Source organism: Sinocyclocheilus anshuiensis, unplaced genomic scaffold (assembly GCF_001515605.1).
Source record: "Sinocyclocheilus anshuiensis isolate Anshui unplaced genomic scaffold, SAMN03320099.WGS_v1.1 scaffold2129, whole genome shotgun sequence".
Classification (NCBI taxonomy): Eukaryota; Metazoa; Chordata; class Actinopteri; order Cypriniformes; family Cyprinidae; genus Sinocyclocheilus; species Sinocyclocheilus anshuiensis.
The window spans coordinates 383,717-393,815 of record NW_015552540.1 but is presented as its reverse complement, the minus strand read 5'-3'; the positions used below and the strand labels follow the sequence as shown (position 1 = coordinate 393,815).

Sequence of the window (10,099 nt, the reverse complement as noted above, 5' to 3'; positions counted from 1 at the left end):
GTGTGTGTGTGTGTGTGTGTGTGTGTGTGTGTGTGTGTACGCTGAGGTCAGCAGTACCAGAGCCACACAAAATCACGAGCTGTCAGACGGTGTTTGGAGACCCAGTTTCATAGTACGTCTCTCTCCAAAAACAGTACACCTCTACTCATAAAAAAGATCAACCTCAAATGTTTCATAAAGGACCTCAAATACACTTGGCTTTAATTTTGAAATCGTGTTCTAAAAACTTAGACAATCAGATTATAAATACAATCAATGATAAATGCACTACTTACAAATTCTATGAACACGTTTCTCAACATAACAAAATAGCCTTATCACAAAGACAACTGTAATTAACAGACCCAGACCAAAGGTTTTGGGGTACCAATGCAATTTGGGGTGGTAGGCCTATAGTTGGATACCTGGTCAAATAGCCCATAATTAATGAGTAATCTGAGAGTAATCTCTCTTAGGTATTAATCAACACAATGAATAGTGTCTCTTCATGTACTGCAGCCTCTTGTTTGCCAAGTACATTCCGCACAATCAATATGCAGCAACACATTTCATTCATTATCCATCTCTCCAGCTCCTGAGCTGGCACTAAAGTGTTTTCTGTTGCAGATTATAAAAAACAAGGTATTATCACATTTTTGAACAGCTACAACAGTTGCTTTATGTTGAAACATTAAGTGTATGGCAATCAATATATATGTCAACGACGTGCTGCTATTTTTTGTTGCTTGTTTTTTCAAGTTCTAATAATTAAAAATATATTAAAACATGATTCTTACAGTAACTCATTAAAAGCTTGCAAATGAACATAGTAAACACTAATGCAGTTCCCTGAATCTTATCCATTATGTTTTCTTGTTTGTGATGTTTGGCCTGAATGAGAATTTGGGGGCATTTATGAACGTTAGGACCCAAGTGAAATTGAATATGTGAAAGGCCAAATACCAGGAATACCTTAAATGTCTCAAAATGATGTCATGTGATATGGATACTCAAGGTTTCTATGGTGCTTCTGGGAAAAGAGCCAGATAGAAAACAGGAGAAGTATGGACAATGGGATGAGTGTTCAGTAAATTAAAAAAAAGGCACAGAGTATTCTCTATACTATAGCATCATGTCTACAAATGAATATAGCCTGCTGCTATCTGAGAACATTTTAGGGAGATGAAGAAAGACAAAGGAGGGTCCCTGCCTTACTAGGACTCCAAATCATACATCAAAGTCATGGAAGCATGTTGTTTGTACATGTTTTGAACACACTTGCTCTACAAGACAAGTGTGGGCAAGCATGGGAAAATGGCTCAACAGAAAAACAGCTGCTTTACTGCTTAGCAAGCAAAACTACTTTTAAAGCTCTTAGAAAGCAAAAGTTCTGGGCACTGTACAGAATTAGAATAGAAACTAAACACACATTTTTTGTCACCTAAAAGTGCTATACTGGGGACTTTAAACACATAACACACAAATTCAAGACAAACCTGTTACTTAATGACCCTGTTATTTATACACTTTATTAGTGAACACACCATCTAAGATTTCCCCTCTCCTTGCAAGTTTCAAAAGCATAAAAATTGAAACAAGTCTCCTATCCTCTAGCAGAAAAGTGGCTGTTTTGGTTGTGTAAGGTGATCTCAGAAAGGGTGAGGCAAGAAATGCCTCATGTCCTTTCAGACCCTTCCCAAGAGAGTGAGAATGGGACAGATAAGTAGATACAGTTTCCAATAGAGTGGAAGGGAGGAGTAAAAATGTATTAAAATAGGGGGTGATAATACAACGTGCCAGATGTTATGCTGTTTACACCAATCATACAACTGGGTAACATCTGGTACACATATCAGCACATTCCTCTCTTTTTCCAACCATCCTCTGGATAACTTCAGCAAAAACGGAATGAGGAATGAGGAAGAGCCACAGAAATCCTGCATACAACTAAAAACTTGCTGATAAGCCCTGGCCTAGCGGAAGCCCCGGCTTAGCGTGAGCTGAGGCCGGGCTAGAGAGAGCAGAGGCAGCGGGGTCAAGAACGGCGCGGCCGGCGGATCCAAGCACATGTGACGACCCCGGGCTTCGTCCACGGTGAAAGCCGATCCGGCGATCCACAGCACTAAGTTGATGTATTCCCTCAGCGACCAGCACGGATCAGCTCTAGGCATGACGAAGCGGATATCGTCCTCTTTTGGAAGACCAAACAAAGTAGTTTCGCTTTCACAACGAAGCACACAGCGTCTTCAGGACATGGCGGCAGCGGCAACAATACTACAGTGAGAATAAAAGTTACGCCTTCTTTCTTTGCGTGAACATTTGGGCGGCGTTATGCAAATCTTCCCACATAGCGACGTAGATATGTGGGGGCGTGTTAGAACGAGCCGTTTTAGGAAGGTGTGGCTGACTCTTAACTTTTATAAAGAATATCTTTGGATTTGAGACTTTAGTCTTTGCAACTTTACAGATCTTCTTTATGCACCAAGAGCTTGTAACACTCCAAAGAGAAAGGAAAAATTGAAATCGCATCATATGACCCCTTTAAGATCAGTGATCAAATGGCATTAAACATTTGCCTCAAATGGCTTCTTCCATTTTCAAATGAGCAAATGAGAAGTACAAACTTGCTGAAATAAAATCTCTCAAAATTCACTTCACAAAAATTCACAAAAGTTTTACCATTCATCAACAAAGCGGTCAACTTTTTGAAACTGACAAAAGTGTGTAAGCGGGTTCAATAACATAACATAACCTGGCCACAGCATTGTAGTCTTTGATTTTTTTTGTTCCAAGTAATTTGATTTTGATTCAATCACAAGCAGATTGATAATCAGAAGACATAAATAATCCTCATAGAAATAAAATAACATACTGTAATGTTTACAGAGATAGAATAAAAGTTAAATGGACAGGGAATAAATAAAGTAGGTGAAGCTACTGTGCAATGCCACAGAAACGGGATGTCCATTAACTGAACGTGCACGGCATCAGCCAGTTCCTGTGCAGACAGCTTTGTTCACAATAATGGGATCAATCTATTTTTTGGGGTTGATTTTTTTTCCAAGTCAGTCCTGAAATACTCGTTTTGAAAACTTGGTGAAAAGATTATCCTGGCCCTCCACCCCCAGACCTCTGGCGACAGCAGCTCCTGGTTCAAGACCAGCAGGTTTTAGCGACCAGTACAGAGCCAAATTTTACAGCCCAGAAACACCAATACAAATGCTTACATCTAAGCTGCATTAAAGTGCACGTTCATTAATCAGTCTCCCAAATTTTCTGCAGTGGATCAGCTTAATCGTTTCAGGTACAAAATAATGACATTCGTGTCATCAAAAACTCTTGAAGACACAATTGGTCCAAGACATCCTCTCTCTCCACGAGTGCCTTTCTGAATGAATTAAATCAGATCAGATGAGACACCAATTGCACGTTCAAAACAGCACACAGATTTTCAAACCGCCTTGAATCTGTGCAAAAGGAAAACACTCTTAAATCATTTATAATGTGTTGACCATAGGGATGTAACGATTCACTCAACTCATGATTCGATTCACGATTTTTGATTTCACGATTAAATTCGATTCAAGATTATTTTTTTTACAAAACGAGATTTAAGAAATTATAAATTAAATGTGTCCTTTTATTATTGCTTGGACAAAATGCTGCACATTTCTTTGTCAAATTGAAATATAACACTATACTAATATAGCACTTGCATATTATTGCTCTTTTGTTGGTCTTGATTGCTTCTATTGTCCTCATTTGTAAGTCGCTTTGGATAAAAACATTTGCTAAATGACAAAATTTAAATATAATGTAAATGTAAATAACAAAACTAAATAGAAATTTTAAAACAAGCCCCAAATCAAATAAATAAGTAACACAAATTAAATAAATATCTTCATATAAACAAAATAAGGCTTTGTCTGTGCTCTTTCCATCTAAAATTAGAGGCAACCACTTCATTTTAATCATGATCCAAACAAAGATGCTGCATACATGCAACATGAGCAGTTTTTAATCTAAATTAGACTGTATAATTTCAAAATTTGAAGCAAAAACAGAATGGTTTGACTTCAGTTTTGTGAAACTATACATAAAAAATATTTGCATGAAACCGCAGACGAGCTGAATGAGATGCAGATTCACTCTCTGCCAGCAGGTGGCGCTTAAAGCGTTTCCTTGGTTTCCGCTGTAAACAAAGCAGCGCTGCACTTATGAACTTTAATATGCATTATACAGAGGCAAGAGGAAAAGAAAAAATACCATCTAAACTTTTCTGAGTTCCCCTCAGACATGGATTCTTATAAACTCCTACCCTTAAATGAATCGCGATTTGTTTAGCATCTCAACCGATTTGAATTGTCACATATTTGAATCGATTTTCAACCGGCTCGCGGTTAATCGTTACATCCCTAGTTAACCATCAGACTTAGGCTAATTTTTTTTTCATACGCATTTCTTATATAAGAGAGACTCATAATCTGATGCCAAGTGCAAATCACGTACTTGAGAACGAACCTGCTTATCAGGTAATTTTCTTTTCCACTAATAAACTAAAACCTAGATTTTTGGACTTAATTTACCCTCTCTGTCAATATACTCAATACTTTGACATCAAAGCTCAAATTAATTCTCTTTGAGGAATGAACAGAGAACCGGACTCTGCAACTGCATGTTAGTCAGTGGTTTCAGTGGAAACTCATTTTATTGCAGTAACAGCAGCTCTGCCGTGTACTGATGACAGGGTTCCGGGTTCCAGACTTTTGAGCTGTGCATATAAGCCTGGGGGCATTCAACTACAACAAATTCCCATTGCCTGTAATCCCCAGCCATTTATTCATCCTAGGATAACCTTCAATCCTCAATGTCAGTTTCCCACTACACTGGGGGCCTGAGCTTAACACAGCAAAGCTTTCAGAGAGGCTCAGTGGGCACTGGAGACACGGACACAGCAAAGCTTTCAGACAGACACAGCAGGCACAAACACCATGTTTAGACACTCCTGTACTTTCACCAATCAATTCAGGAAATAAATAAATAAATGATGCACGATATTGCTGGAGGACTGGGGCCCGTTCTTCGTACGTCGCTAACTCAGTTAGCTGGATTTGATTGTTGACAATTTGGCATGATCTTGGATTGTTTGGTTCTTCGAAGCTCATCCCGGAGTTGCTGTCATAGCAACAGGTCCGTAAGCTTAAACCTGCTCGGGAGCAGGCTTATTTCATGTAAACAGGATTAGATTGCATCTTTTTAAGCAGAATTGATACTTAAAATCTAAACCGCTACTTTATTACAAACTACATTGAAATAAAAATGTAAAGCCTGTACAAATATTAGAAATCGTGAATATACGTAATTGGGAATCATGTAAAAAAATTAAAATAAAATAAAAACAGTGCACATTTCATTTATCTATTATAACATTTATTTATGTTCGCTTGGCTGTTTCCTTATAAAAGTCCAAAAATTTGTCAAGTTTTTCGTCAGGTGTCTTTATTAATTATATGATGTCATTACGTTGCTGTCTTGCCGCCAGCCAATCGCTGCATTGCTGATCGTGGTTTCGAGTATCGATACATAGCCCCTTTTAAACCAACCCATGAATGCGCAATTATCTCAGATAACTCAATCCAGCCAGACTAATAATCAACAACAGGTGCATTCAAAGAACCCAGTTAGCCAGATTCTGATTAGCGCGATGATATCATCTTGAATGTGACATTTCATCTGGATGTAATAAGTGACGTACGAAGAACGGGCCCCTGGATGATTCATTATTTTCAAAACATTTTACAGATGGTGAAAATAAAACTCTTTGGTTATTCTTGACAGAATGGGGGACTGAGTAACATAGCCAATGGAAATACCAAACTAAACCCAATTACTTAGATCAAAGACGAGCAGTAGGGCTGGGTAAAATTATTGATTTGAACAATTACTTAAAATCCAAAGGTTTCAATAGAATGTTGCAGGTATGACGTCAGACTATTTTTCCTTATGTGGAACACAAAATATATGTTTTGAAGAACAGTGGGAACCAAAAGGCTTTTTGGAGCTTATTGACTTCCACTGCATGGAATGGCAGAGATTACTCAAAATATCTTCTTTCGCATTAGGAAGAAGTCATCATACAGATTTGGAACAACGTGAGGTTCAGTAAATGACCATTTTCATTTTTGTGTGAATTATCCCTTTAAGTACTGCACAGTTGGCCTGGTTTGCTTTTTGGTGTCAGTGTACCCTTTAGAGCTAGAGAACAAAGAAGCCCTTAAAATGGTTATTTGTAATGCAAACCGCTTCAGTGATTCAGCAAAGTAATCTTACCATGATATCTTTCCTTCAACACCAAACAACAGCCAATCCTGAAGACAATCTATGACAGTCACTGACGATAACCAGCAAAGAAGGTACTACAGAAAACTACTGTTGAGAGATGGTGAGAGGCAGTAGATGCTGTACAATTACATTCAAGTTAGTATACAATTAAACATCAGTGAGATCACACTTTAGATGTTATCAAAAGTAAACTGTGAAAGTTTCACTCAACTAAAAAACTAAATTAAGGTAGAAAGGTTTGAGAAATCGGTCTGTGAGGGTTGATAGCTTTAGGTAGTTTGTTCACTGAAATTAATACTGAAAACAGAAACTGCGAGTGAGATACAGTACTGGGAAATTGTGCATTCATTTAATTCAGGCCTCAGGCATGCCTCAAGGGCTCCAAAGAGCCAGAAACACCCCTGCTTGCACACTATGATACTTTTGAAGACAGTGTTGAGTAAAATGTAAACATTGCAGTGCACTGCAGTGACTAAACATCATCAGTTCACCCCAAATTAAAATCTCTGTCATCATTTACTCACCATCATGCTGTTCCAAACCCATTTGGCCATTTATTTCTGGCAACATAAATGGATTTTGGATGAATATTTTGTAATGTTTTTCTGTACAATAAAGGCGAATGGCGATTGAGGATGTCATTCTGCTTTTAGGGCCCTATAATTGCCATGATGCAGCAAACACAGACAGAATCATTGGAATCCAGTCATAAAAATGGAATTTACTTCATAATTTGGCAAAATGTGGATGAATAAATCAAAAGTAAGGCTATACTATTAAAATCACAATGTCATCAGATTCTTCACTACAGAAAATTATTCACTACAACAACAAAAAAAAATAAGTTTTGCTATTCTCTTTTGGAAATACTAGAGATCCTCGCTCTTGCCATTTTTTTAGTTATTTAGTAAATTGAGATGAATTGTAAAATTATTGAAATACAAATCCCATACCAGTAACCAGAAACATCAAAAAGTAACTAAAGAAGTTTCACACTCATCTATATCTAATACGAACTAAAATTACCTTTGTTTGAACATATGATATCAGATATAAATTAATGTTCATTACAGGGGATATTCTGAATAAGGTGCTTACATTAAGACCATAGACACCAACTGTCCAGTTCGGATTTATGGAAATCTTAATGCAGTTCCAAAAAGCTGGTTTTATATGGTTCTGATACACAGTATAACACTTCATTCTGATTAAGACTGAAAAAAAAATAAAAAAAAATAAATAAATAAAATAATATATATATATATTTATTAACAAAATATTTTAGTTTGTCTTGTATATTTTTGTTCATTCGATCAGATAAGATTTTAAGCTGTCCATATGGTCAAGTTGTGTGTGTGTGTGTGTGTGTGTGTGTGTGTGTGTGTGTGTGTGTGTGTGTGAGAGAGAGAGAATGAATGTTTGCTGAAACTGAGAGAACTCTTCCAGCCACTGAAAGAATCTACAGACATGTCACAAAAACAGAGGGTATGCTCCCATGGTCCTTTGTGTTCTGTTAAGTCAGAGGGCAACCAGTGACAATAGTCCAACTCTGAAAGCATGTGGAAACGCTTTTTCCCATGTGTCAGAGGCATCAAGTCAAAACTGATATCACAGAGTAGAGAGCACATATGATCATCAAATGCTGAGCGAACATGACATCGGTTCCTCTGAACCATCGTCACTACACAGTGAGATCCCTTCATTTTAAAGCCAAAACAAAACCCTTGAAAACGCTCTTCAATAACTAACCCCCATGCAGCCTCCCACACTGCTCTGGGTGCCAGGCTCTTTGACATGGAAATTAAAACGAGGGGAGGGTGAAAATCTCAAGGATCAGCTGCTTCTGAATTAAGGCTGTTTGTGTTTTTGGATTCCATGTTCTACTCGAGGAAAATAAAACTATTAACTCATTTTCAGAAGCTCAATATGATACCCTAATAGAAAGTGATCCCTGGTCTCGTTTTTATACCGTCAATAAAATGTTTTACAACTGCAATGAGAGGCAAGTTTAAAGTTTCCCCAAGTTCGGCAAATTCATATTAATTCATGCAGCACAAAGACCAGTGCCCATGTCCCGGCCTGTGAGAGGATGTGACACATGATGAAGTGTCAAAAGATGTGCCTTAATGCTGGATGATCCGAGTAAACCCTCTTGAGAACAAAACAACTACGAGAAGTAGATGAAATAACACACCGAAAAGTAAAAGAAGCTTATCGACTATGTCAAAAAACAACACTTGCGCAATGTCGATTCAGGAGTTTTCATAAAACAAAACAAGCACATCTGTTTTAAACTCGTAACTTACTGTGATGGTAACTTCATGCTTTTTCAGTCGATACTTCAAACTCTTCATGTTTTCTCTTTGGTTGTATAAATAAACGGTAGCTTGTCGGTTAGTATTTGAATAAATTACAACAAGAGTTACGTTTTACGGTTTAGTTTGATTGCGCAAAAACAACATTTAACGTCTGACAACACACTGCGAGTTTCACCTGACGCGAAACACCAGCAGGCGGCTTATCTGGACCCGTTTCCTTACCGACAGCGCCGTAGCCCAATGGTAGTGAGGGATCGCAGAATAAATTACGCTCGAGCCAATCAGATCTTAGAGGGGGCGGGACTTCCTCGTGGTCCTAGCAGCGTTTGAAATATTGTAGCAGGGAACAACAGGAGATGCGGTTGTGCGCCTGACGTCATCCTTACCTGGAAAAAAGGCTGGACTTTGTCTCAAGTGAGAGAGTTATTGTGCAAAATATTTATTTGATAACAACACCTGAATTGCTTTGGGTGGAGCCATAAAGTTCAGGAAAGAAAATTGTTAGGCTACGTACGAAAAAGGTAGCCTATATATTACAGTGAATTCCATTATTCGGATTACAGCGCCAATATGTATGATGCTAATGATATTTTCATTTATAACTCAAAAAGTTATACAATTTCAAGTCTTGCTTGAAATGCGAGTTTGCATTAATCGCTGGTGTTAAACAATAGCCCTAAATGACACTCGGCGCTACAGTTTACAATACCAACAAATGGTTTGCATAGGCTACCTTTTATTTTTGAAGATATCTGAATACGTGTCTATCATTGGTTATATTTATGCCATTCAAGAGACGTGTTGCCCTCTTCTGGCCTTGAAAAGAACAAAAGAAACGAGAAAAGCCCCTTGATGAAACTGGTGTGAGGCCTTTGAGAATCTGTTCGAATAGTGTCAGCTTTTAAACGTCAAATTTACATATGGAACACTGAACAAAAGTAGGCCTATATTTTGCCGGAAAACAAATAGAATTAATTAATTAATCCGATTTTGTGTTTGCCTATTGAATACCTCTTTGTTTGGCACATCTGAATACATTTATTTATAGCCTATATACATTGAGAGATTGGAAATCAAACTTTGTCATTGTTGGGTTCATTTTTTCTATGCTTGGTTACCATAGATTTTGTCCAGGAAGTGAAAGTGAAAGATTTAGAGGAAGAGGCCTGATTGTCCTTGTATAAGCCCTCAGGTCAACCTCGTACAGTTATTCAGCAGGAAATTTGACTTTCTCACTACCAAATTTGGTTCATGGACAAACACAACAATATTAACGGGACAAAATCGGATGAAAACAATCATATAAAATAATGACAGATAATTAATGTTGATGTACTGTAGCACTCACAATGTTTCATTTATTTATGTACTTTACGCGCAAATCACCTTTCAATCACTTGAGTCAGGACAAAGAATTGATCAGAGTAGTGGTCAAGAAATAATATTATTTTTGCTTCATT

At 37.6% G+C, this 10,099-nt stretch overlaps 1 protein-coding gene across 1 annotated transcript in view; it reads right to left on the bottom strand.

Annotated features, from left to right (window-relative positions):
* LOC107663964 (uveal autoantigen with coiled-coil domains and ankyrin repeats protein-like) overlaps positions 1-8,825 on the bottom strand; it is a 44,305-nt gene extending 35,480 nt beyond the window's left edge. The window contains exon 1 of the mRNA XM_016454395.1: positions 8,628-8,825. Coding sequence (XP_016309881.1) covers positions 8,628-8,675 — 48 coding nt within the window. The 5' untranslated portion in view covers positions 8,676-8,825. The remainder of the gene's footprint in view (positions 1-8,627) is intronic.
* Between the last annotated feature and the right edge of the window lie 1,274 nt (positions 8,826-10,099).